Source organism: Halichoeres trimaculatus, unplaced genomic scaffold (assembly GCF_033239565.1).
Source record: "Halichoeres trimaculatus isolate MK-OKI-2021-1 unplaced genomic scaffold, fHalTri1.1 fHalTri1_scaffold_23, whole genome shotgun sequence".
In the NCBI taxonomy this organism is placed as follows: Eukaryota; Metazoa; Chordata; class Actinopteri; order Labriformes; family Labridae; genus Halichoeres; species Halichoeres trimaculatus.
In genome coordinates this window covers 404,085-427,050 of record NW_027437201.1, presented here as the reverse complement: position 1 = coordinate 427,050, position 22,966 = coordinate 404,085, and the positions used below count along the sequence as shown (strand labels likewise).

The 22,966-nt window shown below is 42.9% G+C and overlaps 1 protein-coding gene across 22 annotated transcripts in view; it reads left to right on the top strand.

The window, feature by feature from the left end:
• The window catches only part of ryr2a (ryanodine receptor 2a (cardiac)), a 224,953-nt gene that overhangs the window by 142,562 nt on the left and 59,425 nt on the right, over positions 1–22,966 (top strand). For 19 of the 22 annotated variants that reach the window (XM_074664020.1, XM_074664015.1, XM_074664009.1 and 16 more), the window contains 14 exons: positions 3,185–3,249; positions 3,417–3,538; positions 3,874–3,923; positions 6,919–6,979; positions 13,444–13,682; positions 13,806–13,887; positions 14,143–14,273; positions 18,627–18,754; positions 19,201–19,393; positions 19,507–19,589; positions 19,696–19,853; positions 20,211–20,298; positions 20,547–20,639; positions 20,717–20,887. In XM_074664020.1, coding sequence (XP_074520121.1) covers positions 3,185–3,249; positions 3,417–3,538; positions 3,874–3,923; positions 6,919–6,979; positions 13,444–13,682; positions 13,806–13,887; positions 14,143–14,273; positions 18,627–18,754; positions 19,201–19,393; positions 19,507–19,589; positions 19,696–19,853; positions 20,211–20,298; positions 20,547–20,639; positions 20,717–20,887 — 1,664 coding nt within the window. The remainder of the gene's footprint in view (positions 1–3,184; positions 3,250–3,416; positions 3,539–3,873; positions 3,924–6,918; positions 6,980–13,443; positions 13,683–13,805; positions 13,888–14,142; positions 14,274–18,626; positions 18,755–19,200; positions 19,394–19,506; positions 19,590–19,695; positions 19,854–20,210; positions 20,299–20,546; positions 20,640–20,716; positions 20,888–22,966) is intronic. The other 3 variants (XM_074664023.1, XM_074664024.1, XM_074664007.1) reach the window with 1 other exon arrangement.

Below are 22,966 nucleotides of genomic sequence, written 5' to 3'. Positions count from 1 at the left end.
CACTTATGAGATAAACTACAAACTAATAAACGATAATATTCAAAGAGATGTGGCAAAATGGTCAAAACAAACAATCGATTTTAGTTCAAGAATAGAGGTGGTTAAAATGAATCTCTTGCCTAGGTTGTTATATCTCTTCCTCTCGCTTCCAGTTAAAGTACCAGACTCACAATTCATGGTATGGGACAAGCTAATATCCAGGTTCATCTGGGCGGGGGCCAGGCCAAGGATAAGATTCAAGACCCTCCAGCTAAAGAAAGAAAATGGTGGACTGGCGTTGCCCAGCCTTAGGGAGTATTATTATGCAGCACAGTTAAGATATATAGCATACTGGTGCTCTCCGAGTTATCAAGCCAGATGGAAGGTCATTGAGATGAACCTGGATCAGGCCCCTCCACAGTCTAGATTAAGTGGAAAAGAACAGATGGTCTCACAGTGTGAAAACTCGATTATGAGAGAAACACTTAAAACATGGTATGATGTGGTTAAAAAATACAACTTAAAAGGAGACAGCAAGTTGCTGATGTGGCCCTCTCACACCTCCAAGTTCAGACCAGGAGCGTTAGATAACACCTTTGAAAAGTGGAGAGACAAAGGAATGACAGCCATATGTACATTTATAGACAACCAAAATTTTAAATCATTTAGACAGCTAAAAGATGAGTTTGGATTAGAAAATAGAGATCTATACAGATACCTTCAACTAAGACACTTTTATGAGACAGAAATAAAGAAGGAAATCTCAGTAGAAGGGAATGATGTGATTGAGGTGTTGACAGGTGCATATAAGCAAACTCCTCTAAAAATTGTCTCTAAACTATACAGAGGTTTATTAAAGCAACAGGGAAGAAATACAGAGTATATAAAAGTGAAATGGGAAAAGGAATTTAACATTGTGTTGTCTGAGAGTGATTGGCATTCCATGTTCAAGACCCATCATACATCAACTAGTTCTAAAAGATGGAGGGAGTTTGGGTGGAAAAATTTAACACGTTTTTTTATTACACCAAAAATTAAAAATAAACAATTGGGTCAACAACAATACTGCTGGAGACAATGTGGGCAGTTGAATGCCAACCACTCTCATATATTTTGGTCATGTCTGAAAATACAAAAATTTTGGGATGGAGTTTTGAGAGTTATGGGCCAAATTTTTGGATATAGTATCCCTAATGATCCCCAGTTTTTATATCTTGGACTGATACCAGATAATGTGATATTTAAAGAAGATAAATACCTGTTTAAGATCTTATCTCTTGCGGCTAAGAAAGCCATTACAAGAACCTGGCTGAGTCCGGAGCCACCTGGACTGAACCACTGGCTGGACATCGTGGAGGAAATCCGAATAATGGAACAAATGACCTACAAGCTACGAATCAAAACAGAACTTTACACTGCAAGATGGTCAAAGTGGCACTCTTATGTAGGAGAGTAGCGTTTGCACCCCCCCCCCCCCCCCCCCCCCTGATATTTTTGTTTTTACTGTATTATTGCTTTTGTATTTTTGTAAAAAATAAAGTTTAAAAATAAAGTTTAAAAAAAAAAAAAAAAAAAAAATTACAGCTTTTAAACTGTGCTGTACTACATAAAGACATTTTTGAGTTACATCAGCCTATAGCCATGGTTGTCCTGAATCTATAGAGGTGCTGCACTTCACTTTATGGAGAAAATTGACAACACAGTGAGTAAAAATATGGGCCCTGGGTGCTGTCTTTGGTATCAGCGGGGAGGCAGGTCTGTGCCCCCTTGAGTCCTGGGGTTGTCCCTGGGCCTGGCGGTTTGGGGACTGTGTGGGGGTGCCCGGGTGCCCTGGTGGCCCGGGGAGCGCCCGTGGCTGTGTTTTACTTACTTGGATATTCGGTGACCACCTCACACGCATGTAGATACTCAAGCTTCTGTCGAGACTAACTAAGAGTTATGATAGATCCCGTCAGAGCATGCTGAGTCGGGTACTATTACACAACTTCTCACATCCTGTGATGCATGCCACTTCATCTCCTATCCACGTAGGCCCACACTCCCCACACTATCAAGACCCCACATTTCTGGTGTCCCTGGTTTCGTACAACCTTTACTTCCTGTATTGAATTAGCCCAGCACTTGAACTGCTATCTTAAAACAACAATAGTAGACGTTTGTCCTCCCTTCTGTTTGTCTTGTCTCGTCCTGTCTGTCATTATTTCCCCTTCTTTCACTCTGTGGTGTGGCACGGCCCTCCCCTTCAGCTCACATCAGGGGTTAAATAAAGTTTAGAATGATGGAGTAGCCTACAGGGAGGGCTGGTGATGGTCACTATAGCAGTTAATCATATTCACATCTCTCTGACTGCTAGAAAAAAAATGCAATGGTCTTTTCAATGCTGTCATGTGACACAGTGCTCAGCAGAAAAGATAATGCAGACAAGGGGAAAAAAAAAAAGCTCAGAAAGTGCTTAGGATTTAGAAGGTTAAGTCATCTCCAGCATCCATTGATGTTGTTTTCAATGTGTAATTGTAGAATTAAAAATGTAATGTGCAAAACTATAATACAACATATTTAGCTAGTTAAATAAATCTGAATGAATTGTTTTATTAGAACTGAAAATAATGTAACTGCATATAGTTTGGTTTAAAATAAAAAGTCTACTAAACTTAACCTTTTTGTAGTTTTTCTCTTTCTGCATGCCCATTTAAAAAATCCACCTGGAGGGTCTGCTTGAATCTTTAAACTGGTGTCATTTTATGCTTCAAAGGGTTGACTTTTACATTTATAGAGTGGTATAAAAGCGAAATCTGAATATTGAGATATGTATTGTGTATTGTATGATATAGCAGAAAAATACCCAGATATCACTTCTAGGCCATAAAGTGCAGCCCTACCTCTATATGACCTTAAGAAGACCTCTATATGACCTCTGTATGATCTCTTTATGACCTTTAAATCAGACAGTGACTGAACTTGTCCTCAGGCTGCAGCAGTTCAGCAAACCTCCTCAGTTCAGGAGGAACCTCTACATGAGACCTGCTGTCAGACTCACACCTGAGAACTCTTTCCATTCTGTTCACAGCCTCAAACACGCACTGTGGTCTTTAACATAAACCTCTAAATCATGATGATGATTGCGTGTGTGTGTGTGTGTGTTTGTGTGTGTGTGTGTGTGTGTGTGTGTGTGTGTGTGTGTGTGTGTGTGTGTGTGTGTTTGCAGATGTGGTTGCACGGCAGAAAGGAGAGAAGATTCCTCATGAACAGCAGATTAAATTCTTTGGAAAGGTCAGAAACCTGTTTTTATTTGTCTCAACTGTGAGTCAGCCTTTACTTCTTGGGTTGTCCTGATTGGTTGGTTTCTCATCTCTGTCTGTGTTTAAACCATTGAATGGAGATGATTGAACATGAAGCGGACAGGTACAGGTGATCCCTCTCTGTGCTTTCCCCCTCAGGTGGTCTTACCCCTTGTCGATCAGTACTTTAAAAACCACAGACTCTACTTCCTGTCCACAGCCATCCACCCAATCAGCAGTGGAGGCCACGCCTCCAACAAGGAGAAAGAGATGGTGACAAGGTGTGTGTGTGTGTGTGTGTGTGTGTGTGTGTGTGTGTGTGTGTGTGTGTGTGTGTGTGTGTGTGTGTGTGTGTGTGTGTGTGTGTGTGTCTGTGTCTGTGTGTGTCTGTGTGTTAACATGTAAAAGCAGAAAAAAAAACACAGTCACCAGGATGTTTATTTCTCCTTTCCTCTGCTCCTCTGATCATTTCTGTTTACCACATGATTGATTCATTTCTCTTATTCCTTGTGCTCTCCCTCCTCCTCCTCTTCTTCCCTTCATTTCTTCTGCCCTCTCCTTCCTTCTCCTTTTCTTCCTCTTCCTCTTCCTCTTGCTCCTCCTCCTCAATCTCCAGTCTTTTCTGCAAACTGGGAGTTCTTGTCAGGCATAGGATATCCATATTTGGTAAGAAAGTTCATGCTTTTTGTCTGCTGAAATTAGGTTTCAATGTTTGCAAATGTCTGAGGGCACTTGTGTGTGTGTTTGCAGCACTGTGTGTGTGTTGTTTCTAATTTTCAATTAATTGTTTTTTATTCATATAGCTCTAACCCTAGCAGAGGTTATCTCAGGTCAGAGGCAGCTGCCCAAAAGAGGGTGCTAGGGCCAGCAGAGAGTGTGATTTAAAATGTTGTTTTTTTTTCCAAAAAAAATGAATATTACTAAAAAAAATTCATTCTTATGTCCATATTATATATATATATATATATATATATATGTATGTATGTATATATATATATATATATATATATGTATGCATGTATATATATATATATATATATATATATATATATATATATATATATATATATATATATATATATATATATATATATATATGTATGTATGTATATATATATATATATATATATATATATATATATATATATATATATATATATATATATATATATATATATATATATATGTATGTATATATATATATATATATATATATATATGTATGTATGTATATATATATATATATATATATATATATATATATATATAAGAGCTGGGCAACGATTAAAACTTTTAATCATAATTAATCGCATGATTTCCCTGATTAATCATAATTAATCGCATTGTGAAAGTGCCATAACATCTGTCATGCAAACACTAAATCAGTACTTGTTATACAGTAATAGTTAAATCACATATTTAGTGCAAATCAAATTTACAAAATGTAAATACAAAACTAAAGCTTATTGCCACTGTCAGGGCATTAAAGTGATACTCTGGGATGGAACAAGTTGGGTCCTATCACAAGGTTTAGGGCAGAAATTACCCCTACAGCAGTGTTTTTGTGCAGCAGAAGCCCAGAGCGCTCACACCAAACACCCCATCCCAGAGTATCACTGCTCCTGCTCCTCTGCTGGTTTCCTCTGCACTCAGACGGGGCCATATTTTACTTGACCAAAAACACAAATAAACGGACTCCCACCAAAAAACTCTGATATCGGTCTGCATTCACACTTTATTTAGAGAATTTTCAGCTCGTTACTTTCACACAAAAACATCGCTAAATAAGGCTCTAGTTCTCATCGTGTCTCTTTGTCCTGGCAGACTACCTGCGTTTGTTTATATCTGGCACGCTGTGCACGGACTGATACACTAAGCGGCTAGCGCCTTTAAAGGGCAACTCCGCTTTTTTGACACCTGGACCTTATTTATAGGTGTGTGCATGCTCATAAACTCACTCAGACAAACATCGTGCAGCTCGGAGTCCTTCAGAAGTTATTTAGATCCAGCTGATTTTAGCCGCACTTAGCGGGGGCCACAGCAAGGGAGCTTCAGCACAGGACATAATCTCTGCAAAATCGCTAATTTCAGCTATATTTTTTCATCCATCGCTATCCATCGTTATCACAAACACACGCGTCTTCTGTTGCCATAGGCGAACACGGTCCACAAGCGCACCACCAGTTCGCACTGAGTCGTGGGCGTGCTCCTGTTTGTTGTTCTCGAGCCAGCTCTTCGTCTCTCTCCCTCTGCATCCTTCTTTCATGGAGCTTCTCGTCCGTGTACTCAGGCTAAATCTAAATCTATCTAAATCTAAATCTATTCATTCATATTCTGAACTGCTTATCCTGTTAAGGGTCACGGATGGCTGGAGCGTATCCCAGCTGTCATTGGGCAGGAGGTGGGGTACACCCTGGACTGGTTGCCTGTCAATCACAGGGCTGACAGAGACAGACAACCATTCACTCACACACTCACACCTACAGACTATTTAGAGTGACCAATTAATGTGATGAGCTTATTTTTGGACTGTGGAAGGATGCCGGAGGACCTGGAGAGAACCCACACATGCTCGGGGAGAACATGCAAACTGCACACAGAAAGGCCCACCGGCCAAGCTGGGAATCCAACTGGTGACCTTCTTGCTGTGAGGCTGCAGCGTTAACCGTTGCGCCACCGTACAGCTCTTGTTGAGAAATTTGCAAACCAAAAAGATGGATGGGAAAAATTATTGTATAAATAATGAGATGCCACTGAACTAGACACATGTTCACATATTCCCCTTACCCATTTCTGTGTATAAAGTTACTGTTAATTTGCACATGCACACATGTTCCCTTTACTCTTTTTGTATATAGGTTATGCAAGCTTTTTGGCAGTATATGGTTGTACATTTGTATATGTTAATGTGGGTGTGTGTCTGGTATGTGTGTGCAGCATTCTGTAATCTGTTATTTGGAATCAATAATAACACTTTTACAAAGCACTGGTATCCTACAGTTTGCATTGAATCCTAGTGGGGTAGTTGTTAAAAACTGAATGTTGCACCTAGAATATTTTTCACCAGCTGCCACTGTCTCAGGGCACATCCCACAAACATGAGCAGGGCCTGAAAGCACATTCAGTCATTTAACAAACGAGACCATTGGTCCTAACAAAGAAAATGGAACAGCCCGTTTGGCTGCAGCGTTAGCCCCAGCGTTAGCCCCAGCATTAGCCCCAGCGTTAGCCCCAGCGTTAGCCCCAGTGTTAGCCCAAGCGTTAGCCGTACACATGACTGCAGTTAAAGAGCCAGTAATTACACCATGAGAGCGATGGAGGTGCAGATTAGGTCATTAGTCAGGGAAACCTCCTAGAAAACCCAAATCTGATCTAAACATGCCCACTACACATACACAGCAATACACCTGGAGAAACTTTGAAACCAGAAGAAATTAAAGCACAGACTGGAAGTACATGACACAACTATACCTCATCTGGACAGGTGTGTGTGTGTGTGTGTGTGTGTGTGTGTGTGTGTGTGTGTGTGTGTGTGTGTGTGTGTGTGTGTGTGTGTGTGTGTGTGTGTGCTTGTGTGTGTTTGTATTTATTCTCTCTACAGAATCAAACCCTTAAATCATGTTAAGGTTTTGTTGATCATGTGACCCTGCTCCCTGTCCAGGTAACAATGCCACCTCCATCGTGAACTGTCTGCAGATTCTGGGACAGAGTCTGGATGCCAGGTGAGGAAATATATGCATCTTTGCATGCACACACACACACGCGCACACACACACACACACACACACACACACACACACACACACACACACACACACACACACACACACACACACACACACACACACACACACACACACACACGCACAGACAACACTAAAACGCACATTCAAGCATGTGTGTTTGATGTTGGCGGTTTGTTACCAGGGAGAGGTTCATGCACTATGGCCCATCAACTGTTTGACTATTTACCTGCTTACCTGATCACCTGTTTACCTGCTCACCAGTTTACCTGCCCACCTGTTTACCTGCCCACCTACTCACCCATTCACCTGCTCATCTGTTTACCTATTTACCTGCTCACCTACTCACCTGTTCATATGTTCACCTGTTTACCTGCTCACCTTCTCACCTGTTTACCTGTTCACCTGATTAACTGTTTACCTGCCCACCTACTCACCTATTCATCTGTTCACCTGTTAACCTGCTCACCTACTCACCTGTTCACCTGCTTCCCTTCTCGCCTGCTAATCTACTCACCTGCCCACCTGCTCACCTCTTCACCTGTTACCCTTCACCCTTACTCCAACCCTGGCCATGACCCAATTGTCACTCTTACCCCTTTCCCTGCACCAATCCCTTCCCTTGGTCCTCTGTTTTAAGGGCCAAGAGAAAGGGGTAAATAAACATCTCTTAAAATGAGACGCCACTCGATCCCTGCTACGTCATCACCTCTAGACGTTGGCAGGTTGTTGTAGGCAACATGACTGTTTCTTCTCTTCCAAAGCACATTTTTACAAAGTGATGATAAACTGATGTCAGATTAGGATGACAAACTCACAGCAAACAGACACCACCAAGATGCACCACATAACATGAGTAATGAGACATCGAAACCATGAAAAGCGAACGTTATGCAAATGTTAAGGTACTTAGAAGGTATAATATGTGGCTTCTGAATACTGTAATGTTTGCCTTTCATAGCTTGTGTGGGGATCCAGCTCCTGAATGCAGCTTAGCTGTCCAAACACTCATCAAATGCAGCCCACCTCAGTGAAGTCTGTGTGCTGCGAACCTGCTACCCCAGTATGGCATTGGTGTAGTTATTGTTAGCTGTCGCTATAGCGATGTTGGGTAGGTCGTTATAATGAGCAAGTTCAAAATAATAATAACAGTTCAAAACATGTCTAATATTAATGTGAAGTAGCAAAGGATTGGATATCTGATAAAAAATATCAATTTCATGGGGAATTTGTCATTCCCCTTGGTTTCAAGTGTGGTCTTGGTTTGTCTTCATTTCAAGGGCTGTGTAGCATTTCACCTTGATCTTATAGAGAATTGCGATACCCCTTCACTACATTTAAAAAAAACCCTCCCTGAGCCGGCTCCTTCCTCCCCTCATTTTACCTGGCTGAGGAGGAAAATTACAGCCACATCCACATGTGCTCCATTTCTTGGTGGGTGGAAGAGGGGAGGCTATGAAGCCAACCTCCTCACCTGCAGTCTTACTTTGTTCTCAGCCTGGGGATTCAAACAGATTGTGTGGCTGCCACAATCTACTATTCTGTCGAAAGACAGGACCAAAAACTGTGCTTCTGTGTTCTAACCAACACCCCACTGTTTTGAAAGAAAATTCCCTGAAACCAGCCAACGTAACCTCATACAACCAGCAAATATTCTTTATGGTCCTCCGAGCTGGATCCTAAACAATCCAATGGATTGAGCACAGCCACAGAGAAGAACAACACGGATTTATCAACCCCCCATTCTTCTTGCAGACTACCAAACATTATTACCATGTAGGTCGCAAAGTGCTAACCCTGCTATCCCTCCACAATCAGAGTCAGAGGAGGCTAACACTGCTCAGGCCTCTTTAACTGGGAGAGGCTTGATTATGACTGAAAGTTTAGACTTAAATCATCCTTCCCCACCTGCACTCAATCAAGTTCACTCTCTCCCGCCACCTGCTGTTTCTAAGGAGTCAATTCCACAGGCTGTGAGGCCTATATCATCCCAGGCCACACAGGTTGACTGGGGCTTGAATAAAAACCAACCATGTCCTGCTTCATTTGGGCATGCATCAAGTATGTGAGGAGCCATCCCAGCCCACTCACGCCCTTGGAAGTAAGATCTGTTAATGCCCCTAATGCACAGGTTCTTTATGAGTGTCCTCCAACTGTAAATATCCCTCCTCCTCTTCCCCAGTGGCAGCCTCCTGATGCATGGAACAATCAGCATGTACGCCTTGTCACTACAGATCAGGCTCCTTTCTCACAGCTGCAAAACATGCCTGGGAATTATTGCAGTGTTGGGCCTTAGCCTGTTCTTCAGTTTCCATCACAGCAATTCCCAAGGTCTAACAGAGTCTTTCATGCTGCAGCCCCCTCTTTCCATTGCTTTACCAGAGATAATCCCAGACAGTTTGCTGTGCTCAAGACGGCACTTACCAATCTCTTGCCTCATGATGAAAGTGAGCAATACAAATATCATGTTTTATTGGATCACCTGAAGCTCGGTACAGCCTATCATCTTGCCCTAGCTAATGCACATCACCCTCAATTTTACACGAGGGCGATGCTAGCCTTACAACAGAGATATGGACAGCCCCAGCAGCTTGTACTGAGGGAAATAGCAACCATTCAGAACCTTTCCTCTATTCGTCACCATGGCTTAAAAAGCTTTAGTGACTTTGCAATCAGGATATGAGCTCTTGTTGGCATGCTGCAATCTCTGGAAAACTAAGAAGGAGATGCCGAGATAGCTTGTGCCTCTCATGTTCAGCTCTTTTTGGGTAAACCTTCTGAACATGTTGCTAATTATGCTAGATTCACTCATGCCACAAAACCTGGTGTTCCATACAATCTTGTTGACTTCTCTAACTGTTTGGAAGAGGAAGCAGAGTGTCAAACTATAGAATAGAATAGAATAGAATAGAATAGAATAGAATAGAATAGAAAATACTTTATTTATCCCCGAGGGGAAACTAGGAGTCACTGCAGCAATCAAGAAAAAACAAAAGTAAGAAAGAGTATAGAAAGTGCGAAAAGGTCCACAAGAAAATAGATGACGACATCCCGTCCACCACTCTCCAGCCCAGCCAGTCTCCACCTCCACAGGGTCCAGGACTGAGCCTCCCCAGCAGTCTGTTCAGTCTCTGTCTCCTGGATCCTGTCTGCTCTCAGCAGACGAAGCTCCTCCAATGTGGCGCCGGCGTCTGATGTCAGCTCCGTCAGCCACATCTGTGAACAGCACGATGCCGCTGGGCTAGCACGGCTAGCTCGTCCATCCCACCGGAGATAGATCCCACGTTCCCAACAACGATGGATGGAAGAACAGGTCCACGTCGTCACCTCCCAGCTCACACCAGAGAACCAGCACGCCGTCTTCACCTCCTCCTCCTCACCTCGAGGGAAATCATCAAGCCCTACACTAGTTAGCATTGACATGCTACACGATGCTAACAGCTAATTTCACGTGTAAACAATGCAGCCATGGTTATATGTAGGATCTCCAGACAAACACAGGAGAAAAGAAGTAAAAGTATTGCTGAAGCCACAAAAAGTTTGGTGTCCATGACCAACAATGAACCATACAAAGTAATGATCCACTCCAAATACAAAGATGGCGAAAAAGAGATGGAAAAAAATTACAAGAAACGGACAAAGACGAGAGAGCTACTGCAACAGGCAGCTACTTGAGCAGCGCCTAGCTACGGAAAGTATGGCCACACAGATGCGAGACAGTCTGAGTGGGAATGTGGAGGAAAGGAAACCTTTAAGGCCTAGCTATGCAAAGTTTAACAATCCACTTTCTACTGTATTTCATGACACTAGTCCCCCCTCAAAATCCTGCAAAAGCACCTGTACACGTAATGTACAGATCTGTCCCTTCTGTGATGTCCCTGACCATCACTTAAGTGCCGGTCCAGATTTCCGAAAGCTGTCAAAGGATGCCATCATACACAGTGGATTCAGTAGACAGGCCGTTGCTGTAGATGTGCACGCAAACACAGAGCTTCAAACTGTGACCTAAAGAAGTCTTGCCTAAGATATAACAGGAAACATCTGGGGGTTCTTCATGAAGTGAACCAGCCACAAAAGGTCTCACACATTGCCTGTCTACTGCAGTTCAAGGTTCTGCCTAGCTACAGAGGAAAATATCTGGAAACATATATCTAACCATCTTGGATGATGGTTCGGCCTGAACCATGCTTCTTGCAGCTGCAGCCAAATTCCTTGGGCTCACTGGGGCGGCTGAGTCTCTTAGGCTGAAAACTGCACGTCAAGGGACTGAGACTCTTGCTAGTACTTCAGTCACATTTAACATTTCCTCTGCATCAAATCCTTACAAAAAATTCATAATACAGAATTCTTTCACTGCTAACACTTTAAGCCTTGCCCCTCGGTCTTATCCTACACAGGTTTTGAAGAGATTTAAGCATCTCCATGGCTTACCACTCCAGGCTTTCAATAAAGTTCAGCCCTTGCTCCTTATTGACTCAGATCATCCTCATCGTATCTGTCCTGTTGAACAAATTTGTTTGGGTCCAGGAGGAGGCCCAGCAGCGGTTCATTCATGTCTTGGTTGGGCTCTGCAAGGTCCTTCAATGCTCCCAGATGATTTTGTCTCCTCAAGTTCTTCCTCTCAAGTCACCAACCAGGAGGCCCAGTCTTTATTCATATCACGTCCAGCCCTAGATGCTGACCTTTATTGTGCTGTAGAAAGACAATGGAAAGTTGATGCCCTTCCCTACGAGGGGGTCCGTGCTTAGTGTGATTTGCTTAGTGAGTCATGCCTTAGTATGGAACACATTAAGTTACTGCAGCGACACAATTTTTTAGTTTAACACCTTTATTTTTTGTCATTTTTTTGCCAGGAAAAACAGATTAAACTTGACAAAATAAACTCCTCCTCTAGAATTGGGATTGACTCTTAGGGCTCTAATTTCGTAGACTAGGCGCAAGCGCAGGCGCCCTGCACCGGCCTTCGCTACGCGGACAGGGTGTGACCAGCGCACTTTGCAAGTTTCCTGCAGTGCCAAGAGAGGCACAGTCAAGGCGCAGAGGAGCACAGAGGTGCGCATTCACGCCTCCCTCTGCGCAAATGGAAGAGAGGGAGGAGAAAAGCCGTGAGTGGGTTCAACACAGCCGAGTGCTGTTTTCACCAATCAAATGAGCTCCTCCCCTCGCCTTTAAATGCGATGCGGCTGAGGCACAGCGTCTGATTGGTCTGAGTGATCCCCAACACCGCAGAAGGTATGCTGGAAAGACCCGATAGCGGAGACGGTCAGAGCCACTGTCCCTGCAGCAGGTCAATGGACAGCAGGGCACATAGGAGGACACGAAGCGCGTCACCTTTTGGGCCAGCTCCTGGGACAGATGTAATCTGTTCCTTGGTCATTAATAGGAGTAAAAAATGAAGAGACAGTTACACAACTGGCTTATCCATTCAGAATACTTTTTATCCACCTGCACTCCTGGTTTGTCATCACCAAATAGCAGAACCTTTGGTGATATACTGTATACTCTCCTGGTGTCTCCACCTCATCCTCCTTACAATAATGTACTCCATCTTTTTAGATCACGTTAAAAATAAAGACTAAAACAGAGAAATATGGGAAATCACGGGTAAATCCTGAGTGACATACATTTATTTTGTCTCTTTTTTCTTCGTCTTTTCTCTCCCTCTTTTCTTTGAATTAAATTAAATGAGATAACCAGATATATACTCAGTATCAGATGTTAAGGCTGTTAATTGTTTAATTGTAAGATGTGCATCAAACTTCCAGCTGCCGTCAGGTTAACTTTCCATTATGACAAACGGCTTTAATCTGACATCAGATGTGATGGGACAGTTAATAAAGATATAAATGTATATGCTGGTTCAGACGGTTACATTAAATAGTGATTGCTGTGATTGTTTATTGCGTTAAAATGTGCCTGACACTCTGGAAACCTGCCTCTGAGGCTTTGTTGACATGTGCGCACATGTGCGCCTGTCACCAAATTACAGCTGTGCAGGGTGCGCTCTGCTTTGCGCCAAGGATAGACCAGGTTGGAGCTGGCGAGCTTTCAGCGCACTTTTTTGGCACGAAATTGTCACTGCGCCAACACCTCCCCTTGGTGCGCCATCAACTCCCCCTGGCGCGCCGTCACACCCATCTCTGTGCAGACGGTCTACCAAATTGTCAAATTGGCAGGGCACGGTGGTGCACCGCACGAAATTAGCACTGCGCAGGGTGCGCCAGACTTCCGCCCCCTGCGCTGTGCCACGAAATTAGAGCCCTTAGTCTTACTTTACCTGACTCTTCTTTTAGGAGACTGAAATCTTTCAGCTAACAAGCAAATTGTTCCTGTTCTTGGTTTAGACCGATGGAGATTTTAGAGGATGAAGCTGTTCTCTGTGATGATAATGATGATGATGACAATGTTGATGATGATAAAGATGTAAACTGTTTTTGATGTAGGACAGTGATGAAGACTGGTCTGGAGTCTGTGAAGATGGCTTTGCGTTCGTTCTTCGTCAGTGCCGCAGAAGATCTGGAGCGGACTCAGGAGAACCTGAAGCTGGGTCAATTCACTCACAGTCGGGATCAGCCCCGAGGAGTCACTCAGATCATCAACTACACCACGTTTGCCCTGTTGCCTGTCCTCTCCTCGCTGTTTGAACACATAGGCCTGCACGGCTTCGGAGAGGACCTAATACGTGAGGCCTCACATTTACCTGTCATTAAACCAGTTTATGCTTGATTCTGAAAGGAGAGGTTCTAACTTCCTGTTTTGAAGTGAATATCAGTTATTAATTTCTCTGCCTCCTGCCTTCTTCCAGTGGATGATGTTCAGGTGTCCTGCTACAGGATCCTAAACAGTCTCTATCTGCTGGGAACCAACAAGAGCATCTACGTGGAGAGGTGCACTGAGCTTTAAACTTATCCTGTGGTACAGTTCACCTTACTCTGCAGACACTAACTGGCAAAAAATTAAACTTCACGTCATACCAGTGTCTCTGATGTCTTCACAGGACCAGGCAGACATCAGATACAGACACTGATATAACTGTTACCATCACCATAAGCTCTGTTAGATATCAGAAAATATAAATATTCAATGTGTGGGTTAAGTATAACTCATTATATAAAAAGAAAGTGTGTTTTCTCATACCACAGACAGCGTCCAGCATTAGGGAAGTGCCTGGCTGCTTTCTCTGCAGCATTTCCTGTTGCCTTCCTGGAGCCACATATCAACAAGTTCAACCACTTCTCCGTCTACAACAACAGAGCACAACCGGACACCACAGGTATACAAACACCATAGCAATACACACAACACAAATATACACACAAAGCAGGTATACATACAACATTGGAATACACTAACCATAGGAATACCAAAACCACTAGTAAAAACAAACACCTCAAGAATACCCACACCACAGGTATAGACAGGTAAACACACAAAATTGAAACACACTTAACATAGGAACATAAACACCACAAGTATACAAAATGGGTAGGTATACACACAGCATAAGTATGTACACACCACAGGTTTACACACAACACAGGTACACACACACACACAGGATTGCACACATAAGAATACACATTCGTAGGTAGGGCTGTGTATTGATAAGGTTTTAATGATTCCAATGCCTTATCAATCCCTGCTTATCGATCCAATTCCTTATCAATTCTCTTATCATTCTCACTACGGAAAAATAAGAACTATGTGATTACAGATATAGTAAAAAAGGTCCCTTTATTTTTTTTTCTTTTGTTTCAATGATAGTTATTATTATTATTATTATTATTATTATTATTATTATTATTATTATTATTATTATTATTATTATTATTATTATTATTATTTTTATCATTATTATTGATATTATCATTTATTTATTTATTTATTTATGTTAATAATGTTAATTAGTTAAAGCTGTATCCTTTCAATCCTGTAATTTTAATACATACATAGCGAGTGCCCTGGTCGGGGCACCCCGTTCTAAAATATCTGGACACACCCCTGCATGTCAGCGCAAATCTCTCTGCAGGTAGGATATGTTGCTTTGCTCATCAAAAGATAGATTTATGCTGAACAGAGGGTTCAACTCGTGGATAAGAGGGAGTTACAACGCAAAATGGGACTTTACTTTCCCCAGGTAAGAGTCAAACAGCTCCCCAAGCATGCAACACGTCTCTGTCTCTCCCTCTCTCCAGTTAAATTGATGTGGATCGCCCATCTGCGTCCCTTCTGCCTTTCTGCAGTCACAAACAGGATGAGCGCAGACGTTTGTCACAAAATACTCAAAGGGCGCGTAAAAACAGTAAAAGCCATTATAGGAAGTAGTGCTCTACAAAGCCAGCAGTGTGCCTGGACATATCGTTGGCTTCTAGTCCCTCCAAGACCGACATGTCAGTCCAAGACCCGTCGAGAACGGGACACCCCGAGACCAAGACAAGACTGAGATCAAAGACTGTCGAGGCCGTGACCAAACCGAGACCACGAAAAAGTGGTCTCGAGACCAAGACCGGTCTCGAGAACTACAAGCCTAATTCCCGCATCGTCTTTTTTTGGTGAAATTTAGCCACACCTTTGACCGTTAAGCCCGAGCCGGCGACATCTCTGCAACTGAGAGGTCTAGCAGCAACAACAAAAAGCACATGGAACGACGTCACCGTGTATTGCTTGTGGGGTGCATTCATTTGCTGTGTTAGCACACCCCAGGAGGAATCGATAGGGGAACCGAAATGGAGTTTTACCAGCAATACCAAGGAATTGTTTAACTGCGGACCCGATTCCAAATTAAAACCGGTTACCGATGCACAGCCCTATTCGTAGGTAATACAAACACAACAGGTATACATAAACAAAAGAATACAAACACCACAGGCATACACACACATAGGAACACACACACAAAGAAATACACATACCACAGGTATACACACACTAGTACTCTCTTATGGACTGATCAGTACTTTTGGACTTGTAAACAAGAGAAGCACTCAGAGAGCGCAGACCTCCATCAAGCATATTGTTATTGTCACGCAACACGTTAGTCCTACTTTAATATAACCCCCCCCCCCCCCAAAAAAAAAAAAAAAAAAAAAAAGAAAAAAGAAAAAAAAAAAGCACAATTTCATTTTGAGGCCCCCCTCCTGATCAAGTCAGTGGAAACCCTCCTATAAACCTGACCTCACATACTATCACCAACTGCTGAAGTATTGACCACTCCTTTTTCAGCAGAGATGAATAAATTGTATATGTTAACTAGACATTAAAAAAATAATAATCAGGGCTGCAGGGAAATTTAATCTCCATTCCACATCCAGGCAGAATCATCCTCTCTTCTGTCTCGTGATCGCAGGCTAGCAGATGTAGTGTTTATGCCACAAGGTTTTTCTTTTTTAGTTCAACAACACACGTGCCCACCTTCAGGCAGTGTAGTCTGGTTTTTCTTGTGGGTAACCTCTGATTCACTCTTGGGGATGTTTGCCCTCTTAGGGCCTCTATTCGCTGAGACATACTTGCCACATTTTACCTGGTTTATACACCATCCACTGAAAACAGCTCTGAGACCCACTTATGGGCCTCAACCCACAGATTGAAAACCACTGCACTAGTAGATTATATTTGGGGCCTTTTCCTTCCAAGATTGATTTTATATCATGACAATGCATGATGCAGGAGACCTCAGGGTGTATTTATCATGTAGAAAACAGTGAGTGAGTGAAACAGTCACTAAGAGCTGGACTGATGAAGGAAAGTGACTGATGAATCATCACTGCCCCTGGGATGTGAGTCTTAATGGTCACCGGCACACAAGACACAGAGCGCTTCAGGAGGTAGGTAGGTCAAGTGTTTATGTGCACATCAGCTGCACTGCAAACTGTCAGACAACAACGATAACAGCTGTATGGGTTATGGCTGGGTCTACCTTTACCTTTTCCAAGGACTAGAACGGTCTTTTGGAGCAGATTGAAGGCTGCTTTAAAAGGTGGAAATGGATTTAACCTAAATTGTCTTTTAAAGTTTGGATCCTAATTGTGGACAATTTGGTGTCCTCCATGCTGTGGCACCGGCTGGCGTGTGTGGACCCTCCTGCAAACCTGCTGTCCAGAGTGCAGGCTGTTCTGGTGGATACCTAAAAGTATCATTTTCCTGCCCAAGGAGGAGGGGGGACAAGGTCTGGTGCATGTGTCGAGCAGAGGGACAGCTTTCAGGCTCCAGTTTACTCAGAGGTAGCTTTCTGGGCCTGGTGACCTGGTCTGGAAACCTGTAGCTTGTGCCATACTGGAGCGGTCTGTTTGAGTCACTTTTACTGATGGATTCAAGAGGCTGCTGACTGGATCCCCTCCCGGGGTTTTGTAAGGGACTATTCAAAGTGTGAGGACTTTCCCATAAGGAGAGACTGCCGAACTGTGTCTCTTTGTTCTGGCTCCTGAGGGAGCCACTGGTCCTGGGACTTGTCTCAGTTGTGAGGCAGGACCCTGTCGCAGAGACTTTGCGAGGGCAAAGTCCTCACACTGGGCCATCTGGTGGAGGAGTCTGGCCCTCACCTGAACAATGCTGCTGGACTGGCCTCATGGCTGGGGATCAGGTCTGTCAGAATGATGGACGTCCTGTTGAGGGGCTGGAAACAGCAGCTCTCTGACTCTGAACTGGCCCTGGTGGTCATGCGCTGTGAAGGACTTTTTCAGCCTGATGATCTGGATTCCTTTCCTGAGCTTAAACTGTTCCCTCTTTTTTAATGTTGCATGGGTTTGTTGTTGAAACTGAATCATATCACTGATAATACTCTGAGCACTATGGCTGGAAAATGTATGTACTATATGTTGGTAAAGGTTTTCAATCAGGAAAAACTAAATGGGAGGGTGGACACACCTTGGAGGGCTTACCTGGGCCTCACAGAGGCTCAGAGGCCTGAGTGGAGGCCTGGATTTGCAGTGGAGGGTGTTCCATGGTGTTGTGGCTGTAAATGCCTTTGTCTCTGTGATTAACCTGGAGGTGTCAGATACCTGTCCCTTCTGTCTGAGCAGAGAGACAGTTTTTTATTGTTCCTAGGAGTGTGTGCGGCTGTCCACTGTTCCAGTTTCTGAGCAAACCTTTGGTCTGTTTTAATGAGGTTTTCACACAGCATGTGTTCATCCTGAGGATACCTACAGATACAGTTAAAAGGACAAGCTTAAGTGACAGCTGCTTAATTTTCTGTTGGGTCAGACTAAGCTGTCCATTTATGTGAGCAGGAGGAACAAGCTGGAGCACTCTGAGGACATGGATGTTCAGATCATTTTTGTGAGGATGTTGAAAGTTAGCCTGAGGACTGATTTTAGGTATCTCAGTCTGACCAACAGTATAGATGATTTCATACAGTTGTGGGGTTTCAAATGGGTGCAGTGCTCTGTTGAGGACCAGGAGCTGGTTTTTGGTCACATTCTGAACTGATTTGGTTTTGTTTTTGTATTTGTTTTGTTTTGTTTTTGTTTTTGTTTTGTTTTTTGGCCCTGTGTTAATACATTTATGGCAATTTTGAGTAAACAAAAGGGGTTTGAAAATTCTCTCTCTCTTCCCTACTGATGCTGTCCCTCTCCATCTCTGTCTCTGTCTTTTTTTTCTCTGTCTCCCTCTGTCTCCTTCTCTGTCACAGCTCTGGGTCTACCTGAGCAAGTGGAGGACATGTGTCCCCTCATCCCTAACCTGGATAAGTCTCTGGAGGAGATCATGGAGCTGGCAGAGTCCGGTATGAGATACAATCAGATGCCTCATGTCATGGAGGTTAGTTTTTCACTAAACTAATTAAACTTTAGATCAACATTATTTCATTGTTAATTTCGGTATTTATTACTGGTGGTTCTGTTTCTTTACCTGTCTGTGTGAAATACTTCTTTTTGATTGGTCAAAACAACAGTTATTAGCATGATAAAAGCTCTGACCTCTGTGATGTAAGGAGGAGGGTTGGGGTTAATCTGTTTGAATCAGTACTCCTACTCTGCCTGTTGGTGGTGCTGTCCATGCTGCAGTCGGGTGGCTGTTGTTTGTCTTTTATCAGTATTTTTAGGTTGACTTTGAATGCCTGTTGTATTGTACAAGCACTGATGCTCTGCACAAACCAAGTTCCTAACGGATAAATAAAGTTCTTTTGAAGTTGAAGTTGAAGTTTGTTGGTAGTTTTACCTATGTAGAGATACCTGTAGTGGTGTAATACTGTTGTCTGCCTGTAGGTGGTGCTGCCCATGTTGTGCAGCTACATGTCTCACTGGTGGGAGCATGGAGCAGAGAATTACCTGGACAGGTGTGACATGTGCTGCACATCAGTGACGTCTGAACACATGAACTCTCTGCTGGGAAACATCCTGAAGATCATCTACAACAACCTGGGAGTGGACGAGGGTGCCTGGATGAAGAGGCTGGCAGGTAGCTACGGCAACACACCTCATCTGTCTGAAAGTGTGATTGAAGAGCAGAGTTAACACACACATACCACTTCTACCCCTACTGCTTCTCTCCCTTCTCCTCCTCTTCCTCAGTGTTTTCTCAGCCCATCATCAGCAAAGCCAAACCTGAGCTGTTGAAGACTCACTTCCTGCCTCTGATGGACAAACTAAAGAAGGTGAGTCTCACCTGTTGGAAATGCTTGGTTTCGATTTATTTATTTATTAACTGACAAGTTTGTTTTAAGAATAAATTGTTGTTAACATCAGTTTTTCTTCTCTAAGAAAGCGGCAGTGGTCCTCCTGGACGAGGAGCAGAGTCGGGCAGAGGGTCGGGGAGAGATGTCAGAGACTGAGCTCCTGATCATGGACCAGTTTACCGTGCTGGTCCGAGACCTGTATGCCTTCTACCCCCTGCTCATAAGATTCGTTGACTATAACAGGTACTCAGCTCTGATTGGTCAGCTCAAAGACTGACCTAATCACTTTAAGTATAAAAAAAAAAAAAAAAAAGCAGATTAAGACTCTCCTGAGGCAGCTCTAAATCAAGTGCCCCCTGCTGGACATTGAAAGAACAATGGGATGCTTTTTGTCCTTGAAGTTTGGGTAAAAATTTAATAACTCCATTATGTAAACACTGACAACACCATCATCTGTGTCTCTAATCTGTGTCTGTAATCTGTCTATGAGTTGTTTCAGAGATTTTCTTTAATCTGTTCGTGTTAGTTGTGTAAGTGATTTTCTCTAATCTGGTTTGTTGTGTCAGAGATTTTCTCTAATCCATCTGCATGGTGTGTCAGGGCTCGCTGGCTGAAGGAGTCCAGTCTGGAGGCTGAGGATCTGTTTAGGATGGTGGCTGAGGTCTTCATCTTCTGGGCAAAGTCTCATGTAAGAACGAAGCTCCACAGAAACAGGAAGCTGTGTTACCTTTGAGCAGATTAACCTAGAAGTCTCTCTGTCGTCTTTGAATCAGGTGACTCGGTTACATAATCTTACCTGGCCTCTTAACCAATCACAGTGGGCCGACAGTAGTTCTTTAAAGCTTACATTGCATCCCATTGAAAAGATAGCTTTTAACTTAGCATTACAGAGTTGAACACTGTGTGTGCAGTCTAATAGAGTGTCTTTGTCTGCAGAACTTTAAAAGAGAGGAGCAGAACTTTGTGGTCCAGAATGAGATCAACAACATGTCATTCCTCATCACAGACACAAAGTGTAAGATGTCAAAGGTCAGACCCTCACCCTGCATCAGTCCTTCTTTAAGCAATATATTGATAAATCAGTCCAACAGAGGTTTGTGTCTCAGGGCATTGTGTCTGACCAGGAGAGGAAGAAGATGAAGAGGAAAGGCGATCGATATTCCACGCAGACCAGTCTGATCGTGGCCACTTTAAAGCGTCTGCTTCCTGTTGGACTGAACACCTGTGCACCAGGAGAACACGAGCTCATCTCAATTGCCAAGAACAGATTCAACCAGGTGAGAAACAGTGCTCCTGTTCTACAGTTGTACTGTTCTGCACATGTTGTACGTCTAACAAAGAATGAGACGACTAACAAACAGAAGTTCATTTTGAAAAACATAAAGCAGAAAAGTGAGTCCATGCAGCAAGATAAGAATGGTACACATCCAAAGAAAAAAAACAGACTTTAATATCAGAGGAATGTTTGGTGACAGTGGCTGGGTTCTTCTTGCCACAGTAAAAAATTATAATGTCCCTGGAAATAAACAGCCCTGTTTCTCTCTGTTACATCCAATGTACCAACCTCCTCTAACTCTTCTCAAAGTCCCAACTGAATTGAGCTGTCTGGCCAAGGCAATTCATTTAAAAATTGTTGCTCCTCCCTAATAGCTCAGAGGAAAAAAAAAACACATAAATAATATTCAGTTTTTACAGAGCCCCTATAAGGACATGGGCATAGAAAATAAAGATATATGTTCCTCGTACGCACAAGAAACTAACTTGTGCTCACAAGACAGTTTCATGTGCGCACAAGATGTCAGGTACACAACGGAAACCAGCTCGGATTTCAGCCCTGTTTGCACTGGATTTGTCTAACTGGGGACCTAATAATGTGTAGTTAGTTCCATTCCAAATCTGCATCTCTGTACTTTCAGGTGGTAGTTTAAGGTTTTTGAGAAGGTCTCTGCAGCTTTTTCTGATCATTTTCTACATAAAGATGATTGAGACAGCTTTGGACATTCTCAACAACTGTTTCAACAACTCTTCTGTCAGACATGAGATGAAAAGAGACTGGCTGTGCATGTACCTCTATGCCACACCATCATAATAACAACAAATAAAACATTCTACAGTCAAATACACTGCTTGGCCAAAGAAAAGTTGCCACCTGGATTTAACAAAGCAAATAGGTACAAACCTTCTTTTGGATAATTACTGCGTGGGTGATTATCTTTCAGCTGGCAACAAGTTATCTTAAACCAACTGGTACAATGAGATGCTTCTAATTTCTTAACCAAACATGTGAAAAGACACATCCTGTGGTCATGGAAAAGATTCTTCTGTTTGAGAAGGGTCAAGCTTTGGCATGCATCAAGCAGAGAAAACATCTAAGGAGGTTGCAGAAACTACTAAAATGGGGTTAAGAATAAATTATAAAAAACAAGAAGGATAGTGGGGACCCATCGTTTTTGAGGAAGAAATGTGGCTGGAAGAATCCTGAATGATCGTGGTCAGGATTGGGACTGAACAGCTGTGTAGCTCAAGAAAAACAACTAATCAGTGAGACTGACCTGAAGAAAAAAGGCTTCAGTTTGCTAGGGAGCAGATAGATTGGGCTCTGGAGCAATGGAAGAAGGTCATGTGGTCTGATGAGTCCAGACTGACCCTGTTCCAGAGTGATGGGCCTATCAGGGTCAAAAGGGAGGCAGATGAAGTGATCTCCCATCATGCCTAGTGCCCACTGTATAAGCCTGTGGGGGCAGTGCTCTGATCTGGGGTTTGCTGCAGTTGGTCAGGTCCAGGTTCAGCAACAGTCTGTGCTCAAAGAATGAGGTCAGCTGACCACCTGAATATACTGAATGACCAGGTTATTCCATCAATGAATTTTTCTTCCCTGATGGCACGACCATATTCCAAGATGACAAAGCCAGGGTTCATCAGGCTCAGAATGTAAAAGTGTGTTTCATGGAGCATGAGACATCATTTTCTGTTTCATATTTTCATTATTGTGTATGCAAGAAGAGAAAAGGCACTTCCACATTCCAAGGCACATTGATGTCCTCAGTTAACATATTTGTATACATCTTTTATTTTAGATTTATACATTTCCAATATCCATATTAAAAAATTGCTATTTCTTGTATAATTTGTTCAAGTTTCCCATTTTTAAATATTTTATTTTTTCTGCATTTAAGGACATAACCTGGTTAACCCATTGTGTGCTTGAAAAACTGATATGTATTTCCAGTTTTGAAGGAGGTGGCGTTTAGCAATTACAGAGGTAATAGCTATTTCATAATGGCATCTCAATACAACTTTAAACTGAATCAAGGTCATACGGGCTTAATCCTGATTACTCTGCATGTTGTTCCCTG